A 21,152-nucleotide genomic window follows, 5' to 3' on the forward strand; every position below is an offset into this window, starting at 1 on the left:
GGAGGGGACACAGCCCTAGAGTTTGGCCCAGGGGCCCTGAGCCCTGGACCCCAGCAAGGGCCTGGTCCTCCCCCATGGCAAGGCCCTCCCCGTGGGCTTCCTGTGGAGGCAGGCGGCCCTGGAACGAACAATATCTCTGCGGGGGGGCCGGGGAACTGGCTTCCTGTTTGCCTAAGCCAACGGCCCCCACCCCAGCAAGCACACACACACAGATGTACACACGCACACATATGCGCACACATATACACACACTACACACATACACGCGAAGATAAACATACATACGCTCCTGGCCCATCAGGCCCTCCTCTGCTCCAGCTAGTCAGGCCCCTGCGCGCATGGAAGCTGCACCTGAGGTCTGGCAGGGCAACCTTGTGGTCACCCCAGCCTGGACTCATTCTCACCTACACCTGAAACCCTCATCAGCTCTGAGTTCCTGGGGAGCCCTGTCCGGCAGCAGCGCCTAGCCCTGTGATTAGTGAGACCCAAGGCCCCAGGAGATGCTACAGAACCCGTGGAAACAACGCCCCCCCACCCCTCGCGCGCTTTGCTGTCGTTCAAGTGGGCGTCTGAGACGCTCTGGCTAATAACCGGGCTGAGGAGGTTTGATGGCCTGAGCGGCTGGGCCCGCAGGCAGCGCCCACCAGTACCGGTATCACCCACAGGCGCCACCCACATGGACGCAGGGACAGCCTACTAACAACCAGGCACGGCCCACCTGCACCCAGGCATGGCCCACCAGCCACCCCTGCCCGAGCCTCAGACCCATCCAGTGTTCCTGCGCGGCTCTCGATCCTTTCAACGGCTCTGTCCAGCCAAGCTCCAAACTCAGGAGTCAGGGCTGGGCCTCAGGAGAGTCCGGGCCTGACTGTGGCCCCACTGAGGCCCCTTGAGGCCCCCATGCCTGCTCTCTGCGAACCCCAGCTCCCTGCCCTGCTGCCCCCCTGTGCAGTGTATCCATAGCCCACACACAGAGGTACTGCGCAAGGGGGCCTGGGATGCAGCCAAGTAGGATGGGATGGCTCCGCTGCAGGCAGAAGTTGGTTTGAGAGGTGATGGACTCACTGCAGGCCGGGTAACCCTGTAGTCCCATGGGTGCCAACAGAGCAGGAGGGTGAGCGCCCCCACATGAAAGCAGCTGCTGCACTCACCAGCCCTCAAATTTCCTGGATAAGGATAGGGCAAACGTGAAGAAAACTACATGGGGAGGGGTTGGGGAGACCCCAGTCCTGTAGGCAGCCCCACCTCTGGCTGTTCCCATGAGGGGCCCACTAGTGTGCTTTGGGGAACAGAGTTCGAGCCACGGGAGCAAAGGGTGAATCTTTATTTACAGACAGGCTGTACATGCCGGAGGTAGTGCAGGGGAAGCATAGGGGCAGCCAGGCTGCAGGATGGACACCTCCTGGGGTCCCTCCTGCCTGTAGAAAACTGTAAAAACATAGCCCTTTTGCGCCTAAAGGCACAGCGCTGTGTCTGGGGAGCCATAGAAAAATAGAATTGGGCGTGCTCCAGCCCCTTCCTGTGTCAGGAGCGCTTCTTGGGATCTGGGGGAGCAGCCCTGCCCTGCCCTGGAAGAAGGCATCTGTGCTTTGTTCAGCCACAGGGACTGGTCCCCCCAATCTGCGGGGGAACTGCTGTAAGGGGAGAGCTGACCCCCACCTCCACCAGGCCCACATGGGGTCCCCTCGGCGGACCCAGAGCACTGGGTTCAGTCCTGCCTGGTATGGGTTCTGTGGCTGGACTCAGGGCACAGCTGCCACATGGTCCCTGAAGGCACTTGCATTGTCCTCATCTCTGGCTTCCTGTAGTCGCTGACCCAGCCCCTTGCTCTGCCAAGCCTCCATTCTGTCCTGTTGGCTCCGGCATCCTCACTCGGATCATCCATCCAAGTCCTGCTTGTGCCGCAGTCCTGGCTGTGCCTGCTCAGACGTCCACCTCCTGCAGCCCCGGGGCTGTGGCTGGCCGGGTCACGCTGATATCGAAGCAGGTGACCATCATGACACGTGCTTTGTACAGGTTCACACACCGCTCCAGGGCTGCCGTGGCCCGTTCCAGGGCTGCCAGGTGCTCCGCCGGTTCCAGCTCCAGCTCCGGGCCCACCTCGACTGCGGGCACAGGGACCTCAGGAAAAGGGCCGCCCATACTACACCGCAGCTGGACAGCTGAGGGCCAGGGCACCAGAGGGTGAAGTCGGGGGTCTGGATTCCTCATGGACTGGACTAATACTAGGGTGGGACCCCACTGACCGATAAAGGCTTCCCACTGACCGAGAAGGGCCCCTGCTAACCAGTAAGGACTCCCCTGGCCAGGAAGGACTCACACTGCCCCAGCCAGCGGCCGGGTTCCACCATCAGCCGGCCCTGTGTCTCAGCCAGCTCCCCGCGGAGAAGGGCATGCTTGGCCAGCACCTCCTGCAGCCTCTGCTGTCTGCGCTCCGCCATCCGCAGTTTCACGCTCCCACACGCTGGGCCCTATGGAGGACAGACAGTATAAGGTGGGCTAGGGCAGGGAGCCCCCAGTGGGCCATATCCTGCCTCCATCCAGGAAGGCATCCCTGGTCCCATATAGTGAGGAATGGCAGGCTTGCAGCTCACTGCTACCTTCTCTGTGTCCTGGGAGACAGGACAGGAAAGAAGGCAAGGCGGCGGGTGAGCCTGATGGCCACTAACCTCCCAGGGGCCCTGTCTCCTGAGCCTCCCACACCCTCGGAATCCAACCTCAGCCAGGCTGTCTCTGGGGGGTGGCCGGTGCCGCTGCAGTCGCTCCACGTCGTCAATCTCATACACCTTGATCTCGAAGGGCTCCTTCAGCGCGCCAGCCAGGGGCGGCGGAAGGTCCACCCATTGCCCCGGGAGGCTGGGCTTGCGGCCCAGGACAGAGGCATCGGGTAGCGGGGTGGGCATCAGCCGGCGCCTCTGAGGTCCTGGAATGAAGATGCAGGGCTGGGTGACTGCGGCGCAAGCCCAGCTGGCTAGGTTCTTCAGGGAGTGAGCTCAGCGTCCCCTGTGCAGTTCCCTGGCACTGCCCAGTCCTAGGACTTTCATGCCCACCACCTCGCCCCTCTACATCTGACCACACCCACCAGCTATGCCCCTCTGTCTGGTCACACCCACCAACCCCGCCCCTTGACAACCTACCACGCCCATAAGTCACACATTTGGCTCTAACCAGGCCCACATGTCCCAACCACTTGGCCTCTCACCATGACCACCAGCAGGTCTTGGGCATGTTACCACGATCACACACGTCTGCATGTGACACGCTTACCGGCCTCGCCCTCTGGTTCTGGTCATGCCCACCAGCCCCACACCAGTAGGTCAACAGCCAGGCCCACCAGACCCACCCACGCCCACTTCCCCACCCACCTGCCTTGCCCTCCAGCCACACCTCCTTGGCCTGCCATGCCCACCGGCTACATCATGCCCAAAAGTCCCACCCACCCAGTGGTCGGCAACCTTTTTTTTTTTCAACTGAGCCAAATCTCGCCAAAACCACGATTGAAATTTATTTTGAGAGCCACAGAGGGCGGGCGCGCAGTGACAGAGGCGAGGAGCAGAGTCCTGACTCCTGGAGCCCGGCACACAGAAGAGCCCAATTAAAAGTGGAAAGAGCCACATGTGGCTCGCGAGCCGCAGGTTGCTGACCACTGCACTAGGCCAATCACCACGCCCACCAGACCCACGGCCGCGTCCTCCGGCCTCTGTCCACGCCCACCACGAGCAGCCTTTGGGTCCTTTTCCATGGGGCACCCCAGCACCCAGAGGCCCAAGGTCCCTCCACCTACCCACCGCGCGCTTCTTGGGGGACTTGAGGCTGCGGACCCGGGCGCCCGGGGAGGCGGCGCCGTCGCTCACGGAGTCCGGGGCGGAGGAGGCGCTGCCGGTGGCCTCGCTGTCCCGCACGACGCTCTCGTAGCCGCTGCTGGCGCCGCTCGGGTTGAAGAGCGCCGTGCGGCCCATGGCGGGCGGCAGCTCCCCGCTCAGCACGCTGCTCGCGTCGCTGCAGTGGCCGCTGCTACAGCGCTGCGGCCGCCGCGGGGCCGTGACCGTGCTGTAAGGGGACGGCAGGGCCGGCCCGGGCCGCTCGTCGCCCACCGTCACGCCGCTGTCGTTGCCGCTGTCCGAATCGGCCGAGCCGCCCCAGTGCGGGCCGCCGCGGGCCGCCAGCTCGTGCACGCGGCTGTGGGCAGCGCGCAGGGCCTGCTTGGTGCCCATGATGGTGCCCCGGCCTGCCTTGGCACCCGCACCGGGCGCCGAGCGGGTCGCCCCCCGCGGGCTCTGCACGGGGCTTATGGGTGTCCTGGTGGTGGGCGCAGGGGGCGGCAGCTTCACCGAGGAAGCGAGAGCCCGCGACCCCCCGGCCCCCAGGCTGCGGCCCTTGCCTGCACTTGCGGTGGGGGCTTTGCTGATGCCCACAGCCTTGGCGGGGCTGCCCTTGCAGGGGGTTGCAGCCGGGGGGCTGGTGGGCCGCACCCCCAGCCTGGGCACCGCCCGGCCAGGCCTCCCAGTAGCTTCCCGGGGGGCCTTGCCACCAGTCACTGGCCCCTCGCTCCGCCCCAGAGACCCCTGCACGGGGCCTCGGTAGGCTGCTTCTGCCTTCCCTGGCCGGCCCTTGAGGCTGCAGATGGCCCTGGGCACCCCGTGGTCAGCTCGGGCAGTGCCCCGCACCTCCTCCTCGGCCCGTGGTAGAGCCGGGGCAGGGCTGCTCCTGGACTCCAGGCTGGACTTGCGCACAGGCGGGGCTGGCGGGGCCAAGCCAGCAGGCCTGGGGGTCGCTGTCTTGGCACCTGCAGCCGCCCTTGGACTGCCTGTGTAGGCGGCTGCCTCTGCGTTCCCATCAGGCACCCAGGGTGTGCTGACACCCAAGGTGGTGGCCCCTCTCCGCAGGGGAGGAGGATGGGCAGGCCCGAGGCCACGGGAAGCCCTGGCAGCCCCCTCACTGCCTTCCGCCAGCTTCCAGCCACTGGCCAGCACTGGGGCTGGGTTGGCCGATGGCGCTGGGAGTGACCCACTCTGCTCGGACCGGAGCAGCCAGGGGTCCCCGAAGGGCCCTCGAGGGCTGGGCGGGCTGCGGGTGGCGGCTGAATCAGTCTGGGCTTTCCGGGGAAGGCTGGAGTGGAGGGAGCGTGCAGACCCCAACCGAGGCAACTGGCTCCGGGCCTCCCGGCCACTGTGAGCATCCTCTCTGGGATGAGGACTGTGTGGGGGCCCGGGCCCTGGGGGCGAGTGGGGACTGAGAGGGTCCGGGCTGGCTCGGGAGGGCGGCCTCAGGGGGGCCCGGCTGTCGGGTGAGCAGGCCCCAACCTCGCTGAGCCATGAGCTGATGGACGAGGCGTGGCTGCATCCGGACCAGGCTGCCCCGTCTGCCCCGTCTGGGGCTGGCGATTCGTAGGCGTCAAATTCGTCGTTGATGCTGCTAATGATGCTGACAGGCCGGGAGCCTGAGGCCAGGGCCTGCAGTGAGCAGTTGCTGCCAAAGCTGGCCAGACTGCTGCTGCGGCACCCAGGGCTGGCTAGGCCGCTCAGAGGCAGCTCCTCCACCACTGTGAACACCAGCTCGTCCTCCCCGTTCAGCTCCACAGGCTGCTGCAGCTTCACCGTGGCCGTGAGCATGCTCTGCTCTGTGGGATGACCAAGAACGGCCGAGCAGGGGCAGTTGGACTGCTCGCTGCTGCCCACGGGCAGTGTCCGCCCCCCATTGCCTGCACCCCTGCCTCTGGGCTCCTGGGGAGGTGGCGGGGCTGGGTCTGGTAGCGGCTGCTTTTCTGGAGCCCTCATGTCCTGGTCCAGAGCGGGGGGCTTGAGTCTAGCAATTCCATCATTATGTTTCTCAGTCCCGCTGTGGGTATCTGGGTTGGCACCAACCTGAGGTGTGCAGGCAGGCAGAGGGGCACATTTGGTGGCAGGTGGTGAGGCCTGCAGAGCCCCAAGGCTCCCCGTGGTGTCCGCACCCCCCTGCATGCCCTGCAGCCGCTCCTGCAGCTCGGCGAAGGTGCCACAGCGGAAGTGGTCGGCGTCCCGGGCACCCTGCGAGGGCCGGCGGTGGCTCAGCGCAGGCACGATGGGCACAAAGTCGGGTGGACCCTCGTTATCGGTGAGCTCCCGGTCTGACAGCACGGTGCCCCCAGGCCCCACGTAGATGACCGTGTCACAGGACTGTTCGCTGCTAGATGAGTAGTCGGGGCCGCCAGGCGCTGGTCTGCGGGGCTCCAGGGCCGGTGCTCGGGGCTGCAGCTGCCGGAGGGGAGGCAGGCGGCGGGCTCGGCCTTCCTCGCAAGAACTCTCCCCTCCGGAGGAGCTGGACGCGCACTGGGGTTGAGACAGGGCAGGCAAGTGAGGGGCTAAGGAGGGCAGACCTGGCCCATCCTAACTCAGCAGGGTACTAGCACAGTCAGCTCTCCTCGGGAGGCCACGTCCCCAATCACAGCCCAGCCCCCAGCAGGCCATGACCCATCACGTCCCACCACCACAGCCACACCCACCTATCCTGTCTACCAGGCCATGCCCAGATCACCCAGGGACCCACCTGTCATGCCACGCCCACCTCATCCTGCCCAGCTCACCCCACCAAGACCACGCCCTAGCTGGACATGACTCAGCAGCCACGCCCCATACACTTCTACCCCACCTGTCCCCACTTCCCCACTGGGCAAGGCCCACCTTGACTTTCTTCCTGCGTAGGCGGTGGATGCGTGCAGCTAGCTGTACGGTGCCCAGAGTCTCTGCGTGGCAGGCGGGGGAGTCCGACACGTGGGCGATCATGGTAGTGCGGCCACTGTGCGTGGCCAGGGACTCCCGCAGCAGCATGGTGAGCCGGTGCTCCCTGGGGGCAAGAAGGAGCCTGGGGTGATGTAGCTGTGGGGTCTTCACCTCCAGCCACTGCTGGGGCTCACAGACCCGCCATCCCCACGGGCAGTGAGGCCAGCAGGTTGCAACCCCGCCACGGGCACATGCCCCACATGCCCTGGGCATCCCTCCCAACCACACCCTGAGGAGCCTCACCTGTAGGGCACGTGCTTGGCTCCACTGACCAGAGCTAAGATTACGCTGCCCAGGGCCGACAGTGACAGACACAGGGGGCCCCCAGGACCATCGGGAACCCCTTCAAGGCTGCCCAGGTCGATAAGGTGTAGGCGGCTGCGGCCCCCAAACACTGCAAGCAGAGAGCAGGGATAGAGGCAGGCAGGGGGGAAGTAAGGGGAGAGAACTGGAGGGAAACTGGGGACACAGTGGCAGGAAATGTGCCTGGTGAAGGGGGTTGGACATTGTAGGACTGTAACTCAATCATCAACAACTTTGGATCTGTGTATCTCATGGTAATTCAATTAGAGAATTAATTTTATTTCTAGAAAAGCAAGCACAGGGCAGGGATGAGGGCAGGAGTGGGTGCTGCTCCCCCCAGGCCCCACACCCACTCACCCTTGCCGCATTTCTCCATGCTGTACTGGGACACATGCAGCGTGAACAGCAGGTGTGCACCAGGCACCGCGTCCTCTCGGCCAGCCCCGCGCGCTGCCAGGGCCGCATCCAAGTAGGCAGCTGCCTTCTCAGCCGTGGGTGCCCGCAGCTCGCTCTGGTGCGGCAGCTGCAGGAGGGCAGGGGCAGTGCGGGTGCCTGATTGGGTTAGGGCAGCTGAGCAACCCTTTCACCACCACCCCCCAACCGCGCTGTTCCTGCAGAGGCTCACCTGTGCTCCACACGCCAGGTTCTCCCGAGGGCACACGCCCGGCGACTGAGCATCCTGCAGACTGCCTGCGGCCACTGAGGCCAACAGGTCCCGCAGGCTGGCGTCGCGTCCACAAATGTCAGCAGCAGAGACGCGGATGGAGAAGCGGGTGCCCGTGCGCTCCCTGCGCGCCTCAAGCATCCGAAAGAGCCAGGAGATGGCACAGGGCACCACACCCAGGCTCTGCGGAGAGCTGTCCTTCCCGATCATAGTATGTGCCGTGCCTGCAGGCCGCTAGCATCACCGCCATGCCCGGCACTTCCACCCCGTTCCACTGCGAACCTCCCAGCCCCCCAAGCTGGCCCTGCCACTCACAAGGGCCCAGCACTTACCCAGGCTCCTGGGGCCGAAGGAGAAGATGCAGCCGTCAGCGCCACCAACCACGCACTGCAGCACGTCGGCCACCGCCCCCGAGCACACCTCAGCCTGTGGGTACCACAGCGACATCTGCCACTGTCCCCTAATGCCCTCCTAGAGCTCCCCATGGCAGACGCCCACCACTCTCCCCCAAGTCCCCTCCTAGGAACCCCCGTGACAGCTATCTGCCATACTTCCAAGCCCTTCCAAGGGCCCTCATGGCAGCACAGCACCCCTCCCGTCCTCCATCAACCAACCTGGGACTCCAAGAACAGAGGCAGGTGAGGACACGCTCACATTCCGAGCCCCAACAGCAAAGCATACAGTGTAGATAGATACCCCACATCCCACATACACCTACATTCACATACAGCCACATCAACTACACTCATAAACACATCACACATACATTCTCACACACACAAACTCATGTCCACACACACACATGCATACCCCCACATGCACAGAGACACTACTCACTCATGTTCACACAATCACATATCCACACACACACTCTTAGCGCTATCACCAGGGCTCCAGGACACAGGTCAACCCTCAGGCCTTCAGGAAGTGGCCACTGGCCAAGCTCAAGACACGGGCCTCACCTGCTCTGAGTCCTGGGGAAACACAGCATCGAAGGCGAACATCTTGGGGGCTGCAGCTACAGATGCTCGTCGGGGGCCGGGTGGCCCTGCAGCCGGGTCGTACAGGGTCACCTGCTTTCTTCTGGGGTCCACCTGCAGGAAGGGCGTGGCCTCGGCCGCTTGCACCGGCCAGATCCGCAGCAGGACCTTCACCTGCGGGTCAGTGGAGCTGGTCAGCATGGGGCCCGGGATCTCTGCAAGGTGGGGGAAAGCCAGAGTGCAGGAGCACAGGGACATGGGGGGAGCACAGAGACAAAGAGAAGCACAGAACATGGGGGGAACATGGGGACATGGGCAGAGGGTCATGGAAGACACAGCAGGAACTTGGGGACACAGAGACATAGGTGGGATAGGAAAGGAAGCAGAGAGGCCTGGTGCAGGCAGGACAGGGCAGGCAGAGTCAGTGTGGCCCATGGAAGAGAAGCGCTGTCTCTGGCCACCACATGTCCAGGTCCCCTAAGGTCCCAGGAGCCCCTCCTTGGCCCCGACTAGACCAAGACTTTCAGGGCTTGAGGGCACTGCCCTGTTTGTCCCTGTGCCCACCCTGAGCTGGAACTGGAGCCGGATGTGCCAGAGGTTCTACAGGACTTGGGCCTGCAGGACAGGGCAGCCTGTGATGTAATAGCCCTGACCCCACATCACAGACACTCCATGGGGGTCCCCACAGCCCTCTGTGTCCCCTTCACAGTGGTATCAGGCACCCCATGGCCCTGGGAAATGACTGTTCTGGGTTTCCCACTCCAGGAAAATCGAATCAGCAGCCTCGCTTCAGCAGCAATATTTCTCAGGGATTTAATCGTAAGTGACAGATACATAACGCGGCCAAATTGGCTGGTGCAGAGGGGGGCGAGAAGCTGCGTCTCCCCTCACAGACGGCCCTGTGCGTGAATAGCATGGATCCTGGGGGAATCCAGAGCCCAGCCGGGCACTGCAGCTCCATTAGGTGGGAATCGATTCTTTTCTTCCCAACGTGAGTGAGACTATTTCATTTCTAAAAGCTGCTGCCACGCTGACGAAAATGGGCACTTCCCAGTAATTTTGGGCAATTTTTCTCCAGCGTGAACTCACGGCCACTTCAGGAGGCAAATGGGCTTTGCAGATTGGAGAGTCCAGGAGGGCACGTGGAGGGTGGGAGACCTGGCTGGACCATTGTCCTCAGCATCACTGATGGGAGGGGCCGGGTGTGGGGTGCTACCTGGAAGTGGGGGGCAGCCGGACCACTGCTGGGGAGCAGGGCTGAGGCATTTCCATCCAAAACACAGGCTGTCTCAGGGGAGCTGTGGTCCCACACAGCAGCCCATGGACAGACACACTCCTGGACTGGCCAGGACTGCAAGAGCCATGCCCTGGGGGGTGAGGACCCCCTCCAGTTGGAGGTCAGTGACTCTCAAAGTTTCCTGTTTAGTGAGCCCATTCATACCCAAGAGCCGAGCGCCTCACAGGGGGTCTCATAAGGACGCTGGTGTGTTTCTGAGGACTCCACTGCTGAGTATGCTGCTGACAGCCCCAGAGTGGCTCCCTCCATGCATATCCAACCTCAGTCTCACTGGACACCCAAGGGTCATGCCTACCTTCCCAGCCACGCCTGGATTCTCCTTGGCCTTGGAGGCTGCCCTGAGCAGGCAGGGAGGCACAGGGGGCGGCCAGAGTTGTAGGACCCCACTGAAGTCCGTGGGATACATGGAGGCAGCCCGTGGGGCAGCGGGTGGTGGGGCTGGCTTCTTGTACCTGGAGCCTAGGCTGAGCTTCTGGGCAGCCCTGTGGGGAGAAGCCGTCAGCACCCCACCTCTCTGTGCCCCAGCACACAGAGCAAGCTGGTGGCACCTATGACTCAGTTTCCCCTGCGTCCCCAGTAGCTCTAATTCCTTGCACATGAAGCGGCCCCAATGGCCCAAGGGCCCTGCAGAGAGAAGGGGGCTAGGGTTGAGTGAGGCCCATTCAGCACAGAAGGGACCCCCCAGAGCCTGGCGGGAGCTGCGGTACCAAAGTAACACCCCAGGGATTCCTCCCCATGTTCTCACTCCCATGCACAAATACACATCACATATAGCACACAGAGAAAACATGCACACTCAGGAACCCACAATATACACACATGAACACACACCGACAACACGAACACTCAAGAACCATAGCGCATACATGCATGCAACAAGAACACACATATACACACTACATAGCAATCGGACTTGGACACGCCCCTTGGACACACCCACTTGTCATGCTGGGTATAAAGGAAAAACTTGGACCTTTAATGGGGTCTAGGATAGTGACCAGAGCAAGCCTCCTTGTCCGCAAGGGGCCAGAGATAAAGCACTGGAGAGATGCAGCCTGCTTTGTATCTGTTCCTTTTCTTTCCTCTTTGAACCCAGGCCCTTTGCCACTTCTGGCTGTGAATTTCCATCCAAGTATACTTGGTTTCACTTCTCTCTAATCTTTCTCTCAGTACTGGACTGGCGGTTGCTACATGTTGGCTTCTCTGGGTGGGCTCTTGGCCCCACCTGGCAGTTGTGCCCCGTGGGCCCCTGCCAGACTTGCAGCATCAGGATCTGGCAGCCTTGGGCCTTTGCAGCCTGCAGCCCTGGCAGCACACAACCACATACATGCACATACAGATAACACACACATGCATTCACATACACTCACAAATACACACGCGGGCTGGAGCAGTAGCACAGCGGCAGGGCGCTAGCCTAGCACGCGGCTGACCCAGGACGGACCTGGGTTCGATCCCTAGCATCCCGTATGGTCCCCCAAGCCAGGAGCGATTTCTGAGCACAGAGCCAGGAGTAACCCCTGAGTGTCACCAGTGTGGCCCCAAAACAAAACAAAATAAGAAAACCAAATACACACACATGCTCACACGTGTGTACCGCACAAGGCACCACATAAACACCCTTGCAGGACATGCCGAGGCAGGCCCAGGTCCCCCCCACCAGCCCATGCTGCTCACTCAGCCTGATACAATTTGTCTTTAAGAGGCCCTGGGGACGGATTTCTGCCTGCTGAGCGTCTTGTCTCATGGAAAATGAAAGTATCTACAGCCATAGAGAGCACTCGGCAGGCCAGAGATGGTGCTAGGAGCCTGAGTCCCCAAGCCTTGGGCCTTGAACCACCCCCCAAACCCTGGGTCCTGAGCCCCCTAAACCTGGGCCATGAGCACCCCCAAACCTGGGTCTGTGACCCCAAATCCTGGGCCCCGATTCTCCCAAATCCTGGGCACAGAACCCCCCAAACTCTGGGCCCTGAGTGCCCCAAATCCTGGGTCCCTTGTATTCCCAAACTCTGGGCCCAAGCCCCTAAATCCTGGTCCCTGAGGCTCCCAAATCCTGGGCCCTGATTCCCCCAAATCCCAGGTCCTGAATCCCCAAAACCTGGGCCCGAGTCTCCTAGATAACGGGTTCCCAAACCCTGTACCCCATGTTCCTCAAATCCTGGTCCCTGAGTCCCCCAAATCCCAGGTCGGGTCCTGATTTCTCAAACCCTGAGTCGTGAGCTGGGATTTCGGAGCTTTTTCAGAGCTGCTCTGGCACGGAGGCCCCTGAGTTACTCCTGAACCGCCCCAGAAACCGAGATCCTGAGGCCAGTTCTGGCAGGGCTGACCTTGGACCAGCCTCCCTGAAGCAGGAATCACCGGTGCAGAGTCACACCAGGGTCCCTGAGCCCCCAATTCCTGGGAAACAGGTGCATTGGGGGAGGGGGATGCAGGGGCTGCTGCAGTGCCCAGTCCTGACCAGCTGGTGCCATCCCTGACCCTCTCAGCACCCATGGTAGTTCTTGGCTGGGTCCCAAACCACTCCTGGGTGTTGGGCTCATGCAGACATGGGGGTGGGGTCTTGTGGGCCAGGGGGTGTCTTGACGCAGGAACAAGCCCCTCTTCTCACCACCCCAGTGTCCCACACTGTCCACAGCACTGAGGGCTGGAGTGGTGGCCCCAGGAAGGCACAGTGGGAGGCAGAGAGGGAAGATAGGGCAGCTGTGGACAAGTCCCAAGAGCGGGAGAGCTGGAGTGTCTGTAGCCTGGCCTACTCTGGGCCCAGAACACTCAACACAGAACCCAGGTGGGTGGGGGCCATAGGAGCAAGAGCAGAACCTCCTCACGTGCCATCTGCTGCCCCTCGGCTGGGCCCAACCCCCCAATACCTGATGAAGAAGGAGGTGCTGGCTGAGGAGCCTGTGCTGCAGGGGCCCCCACGACCCCACATCTTGGATGTTCTGTCGGGGCGCACTGAGGAAGGGCCACCTCGGACCGTGTCTGCCACTGCCACTGCAGCCACTGCCGCCTCAGCCTGCGGGAAAGAGGGCCTGTGAAGGGCAGCCAGACAGGGCAGGGGCCACAGGGGCCCTGAGAGAGGACCCAGGAATTCCGGGGCCTCCTGCCCCACCCGTAGGCAGAGCTCAGAGCTGTTGCAGCCTAATTGGCCCGCGGTATTCGCTGATGTCCTCCTGAAATACTGCGGTGGCATTTCCCACTAATTAGCTAAGATAAATCCCAGCAGAGACAGCCCATAATGAAGCGTAAATGTAATTAAACGCTCCTGTACGAAGCGACAGGACGTGGCGTCCAGGTGCAACTGTGAGCAGCAACCAGGGGGCTTCCTGGGTGCCCATCGAGTCTTACTCCATCCCACAGCCTCTACCCAGACCCCCTCACAGTCGGGGCATTCTGAGACACTGTGTAAGGCCAGGGAGTTCCCCAGCTCGGAGGAATAATTAGAAAGGGCCACCCACCTCCGGCCCCTCTCACAAGCCCCAGGGACACATGAGGAGCCCAGAGTCAGGCCCTCATTCCCAGGGCAGTACACACAACTCCAGCTTCACCCCCAGTGGCTTTTCAGCCTTGCTTAGGCCACCTGAATGGGCCCAGCACCACTGCCAGGAGGCTGGGGGGCACCACAATCCCCCCATGTGGAGACTCACCTGAAACCTGGTACAGGGACATAGGCACCGACCCCACCACACTCAGGGGAGACATAGGATGCTAGCTCCCTCCCCAAAACATTTTGGAAGGTCAGCTGGCCCAACCTGAGCAATCACCTGAAGCATTTCTCTGCTGGGCACTCATGTAGCCAGGACAGGACAAGACAGGACAGATGCTACGCAGCACCACAGCCCCCCATCTCTCCCTCCCTTCTCTCACCCCCCCCCCCCATTGCCCGTCCCTTGGGGCCTCCCTCACTGACCTGCACAGCGCGTCCCACACACCTCAGCTCCATGTCCATGCACTGCCAATAGGTGTCTCTAGCCACCAGGACACCTCGAGGCACATGGAGAGGCCAGGCAAAGAGGAACTAAGGGTGTGGGGGGTGCAGGGAGACCAAGACAGGGCAGAGACGGAGCAGCAAAGGGAGGCAGAGAAGTGAGGCGGATCGGCCTGACATTCCAGCCTGCTGGGCCAGCACTGTCACCCATGCTCAGAGATCCTGGATTGTGTGAGGGACAGCAGCCATAATAGCCTGGGGATGCCACATGAACTCTCCAGCAGGGAAACTGAGGCACCTGTCAAACCACCCTATGTCCCAGCCTCAGCCTGGTACAAAAGGGTCCACTAGGGCCCAGCCTGGGCTCACAGGAACAGCAGAGAAAGCAAGTCTTCTCAGACTAGTGCCATCTCCTCCTGAAAGGCCTCCATGCACTCCCCCAGCCCCAGAGCTGGGCAGGAGCCCTGAGCTCCCCCCTGGACCTCGAGTCCAGGAGATCCAACCCCACCCAGCTCCCTGAGCCAGTGTCACCTTGGGTCCAGCATGACGGGACCTGTCAGCGGGCAGTGGGCAGCTCTGATGGGCCGGTGGCACTGGGGCATGGCCAGGCCCACATTGGGCCTCCCTGGAGCAGACCTAAGCAGCTGCAGTGAATGGAGCCTGGCGACTGGCACCCAGAGGGGCAAAGACACAGCCAGGTCTGGCCCCAGAGACACTCCAGCATCTGCCTGCTCTAGACCATGGATCAGGAGCACTCAAGTACACCTGAAGCTGTGAGGGTTCATCTGTCCTGAGACCCTATTGGGGGCCTAAGGGGCTCCTCAGGACTCCGCCACCCCACTGCTCTGCCACAGTCCCTCCACAAAGGCCAGTCGGGCAGACACTGGGCAGGTCAGGACCAGGGTGGACCCTCACATAGTTGTTTCCCATCCCCTTCCTGTCCCTCTGCACGCCATGTCCTCAGGGCATAGCCAATATTCCTGTGTCTCCCAGTCTGCCCCAATCCCCTCCGTTTCCAATCTCCCTGCAGGGACCCCCCACCCTCCCAGAGGCAGGTAAAGCCACAGTGCCTCTGAGTACTGTCCCAACATGCCTCAGCGTGGTCACTTGGTCAGGACCTGCTTAGCACCACTGAGAGCACCCCACAAAGAGATGTCCCAAGGCTGTGGAGTCACAGGTCACAGCACAGTCACACCTGGCCAGGGCCACCGTCAGCTACTGCAGACTGACCTGGGGGTGCACAGTCACCCCTGGGACCTGTTGCCCCTACGGATTACACACCCACATCCAGAGTCTTATAGTCCCACAGTTATCCCTAAGGCCTCTGAGTCATCCTTGGGGGTCTCACAGTACCCTGGAGTCCTATACAGCTGCTGACTCCCTCCCTCTATGGGTCTCCATGTGTCAGGGGGAGTCTCTGGGCTGTATGAGGCCTGTCCCTACAGCCCCTGGGAATGTCCTCAGACCAGGACCCCACCCCATGGCTGGAACATGCCCCGCACAACCCAAGACACCCAAGAGGCCCTGACACCCCAGCTTTGCCAACCCTCTAGCCTGGTTCCCTCCATCCAGAAAGCTCGGTGAACCCCGTAGCCCCAGCAGGAGCAGGGGCCACTCTGCACCCCACATGCACAGCTCGAGCCTATTGGTCTAGGCACCGTGCCCTGTACTGGCTGCAAGGGCATGGGGGCCCTTTAAGCTGCCTGCTAGGTGACCAGGCTATGCTCTAGGAGTTGGGAATGTGGGTAAGACCCAGCCTCCTCCCCATGTGGGTCATGCTGGGACTCACCAGGCAGGCTGCGGGAAGGAAGCTGTCCGTTCCGGCCATGCCACACAGGCCCTGCAGGCACTCAGGAGCCTGAAAGGTGACCGTGCTCAGGGCTCCCCCCAGACCTGCAGGCACTACAGACACCTGCACACTGGGCCTGGGGGGCCAGGCCAGGCCTCTTCTCCACTCGGGACGGGCGTCTGGGGTGCTGGGGTCCTGCAGTTGGGCAAGGGGTGATGTGCATGCTGGGCACTGGCGCTCAGAGTCCAGGTGGCAGGCAGGTGACTGGTCCAGGGGCGATGACACACAGGGACTCTGCAGGATGGGACAGTGGGTGAGGGGCAGGGTCAAGGAACAGAGTCAGAGAAAGAGTCAGGCACAGTACATCAAGGACATGGCATCAGGGCTGCTTCCAGTATCAATCCCAGGTAAGCAGGGGGGCACTGGCCAGTCTTGGACCCCACCACCCGCCCTCAGGCCCTGCCCACTCTGCACTACCCCGGGGTCTTTCTCATTACAAGCTGTTCATCCCAGAGGGCCCTGGAGCCAGTGGTGACCCACCTATCTTGCACTCAGGGAGGGCTTTCAGGAGGAGGACGCCTTTTTGAGAAAGTGGGGGCGAGAACACCTCTCATGACACTTGCATCTGCACCCCATGGCAGCCCTGAGCACCCATTGGGCCCTGCTCTCCACAGGAGCCCTGCAGGAGCCCAGCACAGGCACCAGATTCTGCCTAGCCTTGCAAGGGGCCCCCAGCAGGTGTGGAGGGTCCCCAGGCACTGTTGGGTGGTTCCAGCCTCTGAAGAGTTCAGACACCCTCATCGTTGCAGGAAATTCCTAAGCCTTGGAACAGGGGGAGGGCTGCAGGGCCCCCGGACTTTCCATCAGACTTGGGGGAGAGGCGAGTGAGAGGAAGAAAGGGCCCCGCCCACCCTGGAACTGGCCCCGCCCACCCTGGGAAGTGGCCCCACCCATCCAGGAAGTGGTTCCATTCACTTGGGAAGCAGCCCCACCCACTCAGAAGCTGACCCCGCCCAGGCCGAATATAGCCCCGCCCACTCTAAAAGCAGGCCCACCCCCAGGAACTGGCTCCACCCACCCAGGATCTGTCTTGCTCTGCAAGTTGGTCCCTCCCCCAGGCGACTAAAGAGGAGGCAGGGAGGGGTGCTGCCAGCACAGGGCTGAGGCCAGCAAAGGGACTGGACTGTCCATGCTTCTCAGGAGGCCTGCAGACCCCCAGCGCGGCCTAGTGAGAGGTCAGAGATCTTCTCCCAAACTTGGTCCTCTCCAGAGCAAGACCCCAGGTCTTCCCCATTCTCTGCTCTGGGGCACGTCTCTGGTTCACCCTATCCTGCGGCCCTGCTCTGGGGACCCCCAAGGGTGATCGCACACCCAGGAGTCACTTCTCGTGTCTGGTCCAGGCCAACACAGCTGGGACCCACTGAGGGCCTTGCCACCTGTCTGCAGATGGGCAGGGTACCCCAGTTTTTCATGTAGGGGTTGAGGGCCATCTACACCCGGGCTTAGCATGGGGCCCTGCTGGTCAAGGCCTCAGCCTCCTCCCACAGCATAGCCAGGACTGTCCGCAGAGTGTCCCTGCACCCAGCACCAGCTGCACGCAGGAGTTGGAGTCACTCATGTATCTCCCACAAGCCCTATGGGTCACCTAGCTGTGTCTGTCACGGGCTTTGTGGACCACCTTGTCTCCTCATAGGCTGTGGGTCACCCTGTTTCCTCACTGGCCCTGTGGGCTCCAGAGTATCCACAGCCCTGGGGGGGGGGGACAAGCCGTGCCAGGTGCCACCAGCTGCCGCTATACAGTCTCAAGTTGTCAATGGTGTCCTGTGCTCTGAGGGCAGCCTGGAGGGACCAAGCCCAGACCCGGCAGTAAGGCCAGACCAAGCAGGCAGGATGAGGCTAGGAGCTGGAAAAATCCAACAGGAGGGACTCCCCAGACCCCCACACTCCTCTGCTCATGCCCCAGCCACAAAACAGGGTCAGCAGCCTCAATCCAGCAGGGCGAAGGCATCAGCCCAGAGGCTGCTCACACTCAGGGAGACTGAGGCACGCACAGGGTGGCACTGTGCCTGTGTTTGCAAGGTGCAGGGGTCCTGCGAGCTGGGCAGAGCCGGGGGCGGGGGGAGTGGTAGTCCCGAGACAGGGAGCAGATGGACACACCCCCAGAGAAGGGTCCTGGGACCTATAGCAATGACCCAGCTTCAGAGACATAAACTCCAGGGCAGGGGGTGGGGTAGTCCTGAGGGGTAGAGTGGGGGGGGGGCTATATTCTGGGAGGCCTTGCAGTCCCCCATGGCCCTACCAGAACAGAGCTCAGCCGGCAGCCACCCAGACCTGGGAGTTGGTGTCTGGCTGCCTCTCCCCCAGGCAGGGAAACACGGACTACTAGCAGTTCCAGGGGGACCCAGAAGACGAGCAACAGCTGGACACACACACACACACACACACACACACACACACACACACACACACACACTGATATAGCCTCCCCACCCCACACGCTCATACACACACCCCATATTCACGCATAGACACGCTGATAGATGCACATACACTTACACACGCTGATACATACACACACTTACACACAGTCACTCACACCCACACAGACTCACAGACACTCAAGCACCAGAGGCCTCTCCCCTCAGTCCTGGCCAGGCTGGCAGGAGCCTCAATTGTCACCTCAGACCCAGGCAGGGTCAGCTGGAGTGTAATCGTTGCTTGGCACCAGCCAGACAGGGTGCCAACATGGGTGGGCAGGCGACAGTGCTAGGTAGAACCCAAGTCAGAGAGGATGAGAACAGTAGTGGGTGGGGACAGTGGGGGGTGTGGCAAATCGCAGTGCAAATGAAGTCCTGTGAGGACCCTGCACACCCTCGCCAGGGTTCAGATCCACCCGAGAAAACAGATTCACCCCTTCAGGGTCCCCAGACCCCAGGCCCCCAGCTGGTGGGTCCAGTGTGGGAAGCCAGGAACTCCTGCAGTGGGCAAAATGAGGTGAGGGGACCCCAGCCCCACCTTGCCCTTGTCCTGGGCCCCCTCAGCCCCTCAGGGACTCCCTGAGGTGGGCTTGACCCCTGGCCGGACACACAGAACAGGGTCCCTGAGACCCCTGGAAGCTGCCTGCCACCCACCATGTCCCCCAGTACCCATGTGACAGGGAGGGACCGAGGGAAAGGCTGGGAGTACAAAGCCCCTGGGGCAGGAAGGGGCGGGTGGGTAGGGTGGGGCACCAGCAGGAAGCACAGGGAGCACCCCCAACCCCTGAGAGCCCTGCCCCAAGCTACTGGTTACCGTCTCAAACACAAAGCCCCTTCTCTGGCCTCAGTTTCCACAGTGGGCAGGACGCTAGGGGCTTCTGCAGACCTTTGCCCAGGTCCAGGCTGGGGCCGAGGAGCCCCCCTCCCTCCAGGCAGCGGAGTGGGTGTCTGTGCCCTTGCATGGGCCGGGTCGGCCAGGGTTCCCGAGACTGTGCGGGTCCAGCTGGCCAGCCCCACTTCCAGGCGCATTGTTCCCGGGAACAATGGTCTGGCGCCTCCCAGACCTGGGCTGGATGGGTGAGACTGGCCTCACTCTGGGGAGTCCCACCCCGCACCATTTCCAGGATCCCCGGCCGAGGCCCAAGGGGGCCCCTCCGAGGCCTCGACGGGCCGGTGTGACCTCTGTGTCCTGCGCTGACCCCCACGCTCCGCCACGCTCCCGTCTCACCACTTACCCGGAGCTGCGTCCCGGGCGCGCCCACCAGCCTCCACGCCTGGCGCCGGAGCTCGCTGAGCGTCGTGTGGCAGTGGCGGCACCAGGCCCCGCCGCCCACCGCGTGGTCCTCCCTGGCGCGCTCCCCCGCACCCTCGGGCGCGGGGCGGCTGCCGCGGGGGTCCGGCGAGGGTCCGGCCAGAGGCCTCTTGCGCGGGGACGCCTCCAGCAGCGAGAGCGGCTCCCGGGCCCGGCCCCCCTCGGCCACCTGCGGGAAGGGGGTGTGGGCGGGAGGGGCGCGGTGAGTCGGGACGGGGGACTCCCCGTCTCCCAGCAACGCCAGGGGCCGCTCCACAAAGTTAGGGCCGCGGGTGCGAAGGTGCCACCCGCCCGCCAGCTCGCTCCATCTGGGAGTCGCCCAGTGCGGCCGCCTGCGCCCGTGCCACTCCCCGTTCCGCCCATTCCGGCGCCCCGAGCCCCGGGCGCGTACCGCGGGTCGTGCCGCGCACTGGGGGACGCCGCGGCCGCCCATCGCCCGGTCCCGGAGGGCCCCGGAGGACGCTCCGGCGCGGCTCTGCTCTTGGAGACACGGACTGCGGCGGCCACGGAAGCCGGGCCTGGAGTGCCCCCGCGGCCCGGGCCGCCGCTCCGAAGTTGGCACCGGGAACGGGGAGCGGGGAGCGGGGAGCGGGGAGCGCGCGGTGGCGGCGACGCGCGGGGCGGGGCGCAGCGGGAGGAGGGACTCGGGGGGCGCATCCCGCCCTGGCCCGGCCCCCCGCGGCTCCCCGAGGGGGGCGGGGGTCCCTGCGCCTCCGCGAGCCCCGCCCTCCCCGGGACCCCAACCTGTTAGGCGAGTCCCCGCCGGGACCCCGGGAGACGCGCGCGCGGGCACCCACCCCGCCCACCCACTTGTCACTTTTCGCGCGGAAGAAAGTGAGTGCCGCTGCGGAAAGGCGGGTGGGTGGCCCGAGGTCGAGCTCGACCCACTCCCAGTGGCCTTTTCCGGCAAGGGAGTGTCCCTCGCCCACTGCGTGTCCCCGGGCCCACCGGGGGCCGCGTGACGGCGCCCTGACGCGGACCCCGGGGGCGCCCGCCCGGTGGCAGGAGGAGCTGTCGGCGCGCTGGCCCGGCAGATGGGAACTCGGCCTCGGAATTAATTGCCTGTTTGTCGCCGGCTGGGAGGTCGCCCCCCTCCTTCGGCGACCAGTTGCTCCCGCGCCAGCCGGGCCCTCCGCGGCGGCCGCAGGCTGCGGCTCCGGGCCAACGCGACCCGGGGTCCCGCACCGGGTGCAGCTGCCCGGCAACCCATGACGCGCGCGCCCTCTGCTGACCACTGCGCCCCGCGCCCGCGGACCTGGGGAAGGGTCGGCGGGCCTGGATCCCGCGCCCTGGGCTCCTCCCCGCGACCCCTCCTTTCGCCAACCTACACCCCATTCCCGGCCCACACTACCCTCCGAGGGGCGCGCTCCGGGACCTCCAAGTCCTTGGGGCCCCGCAGCGGACGGGGAGGAGGAACAGAATAAAGTAGACGGGGCGGCCGCGCGCACCGGGCCACTCTGCAGCCCTTTCTTTCCACGGAGCGGGGCTCGTCCTCTCCCCTAGCTCAGACTAGCCTCTGGAAGGAAAAGGGGCGTCGGGTCCCGTCGGGCTGGGTGCCCGAGACAATACCACACCCACCGCATCCACACATCCACGTGGCCCTCCACCGCCGCGGCCACACACGCCCAGAGCGCGGCCCCGCAGGTG

General features: G+C 63.5%; 3 protein-coding genes across 3 annotated transcripts in view; 1 reads left to right on the forward strand and 2 right to left on the reverse strand.

The window, feature by feature from the left end:
• ATP5MJ (ATP synthase membrane subunit j) overlaps positions 1-21,152 on the forward strand; it is a 425,762-nt gene that overhangs the window by 229,513 nt on the left and 175,097 nt on the right. The gene's annotated exons all lie outside the window — the stretch shown is intronic.
• The window catches only part of ASPG (asparaginase), a 107,809-nt gene that overhangs the window by 64,212 nt on the left and 22,445 nt on the right, over positions 1-21,152 (reverse strand). The window lies entirely within an intron of this gene.
• KIF26A (kinesin family member 26A) lies at positions 1,613-19,964 on the reverse strand. The gene is made up of 15 exons (XM_049790376.1): positions 19,897-19,964; positions 19,429-19,674; positions 15,717-16,010; positions 12,870-13,015; positions 10,298-10,484; positions 8,688-8,879; positions 8,058-8,151; positions 7,687-7,949; positions 7,419-7,584; positions 7,002-7,152; positions 6,660-6,822; positions 3,785-6,308; positions 2,718-2,923; positions 2,321-2,471; positions 1,613-2,105 (listed from the first exon to the last, which is right to left on the reverse strand). The coding sequence occupies exons 1-15, from the start codon at positions 19,936-19,938 to the stop codon at positions 1,924-1,926; spliced, it is 5,007 nt and encodes a 1,668-aa protein (XP_049646333.1). The 5' UTR covers positions 19,939-19,964; the 3' UTR covers positions 1,613-1,923.

The sequence above is a fragment of the Suncus etruscus genome, chromosome 17, assembly GCF_024139225.1.
Source record: "Suncus etruscus isolate mSunEtr1 chromosome 17, mSunEtr1.pri.cur, whole genome shotgun sequence".
Classification (NCBI taxonomy): Eukaryota; Metazoa; Chordata; class Mammalia; order Eulipotyphla; family Soricidae; genus Suncus; species Suncus etruscus.

Coding starts and splice junctions, on each gene's coding strand:
- KIF26A (XM_049790376.1), bottom strand. CDS start 19,938: ATGGGCGGCCGCGGCGTCCCCCAGTGCGCGGCACGACCCGCG. Junction 6,309..6,659: donor TACGCAGGAAGAAAGTCAAG/GTGGGCCTTGCC, acceptor TCTCAACCCCAG/TGCGCGTCCAGCTCCTCCGG. Junction 2,106..2,320: donor CGGCCGCTGGCTGGGGCAGT/GTGAGTCCTTCC, acceptor CTGTGCCCGCAG/TCGAGGTGGGCCCGGAGCTG.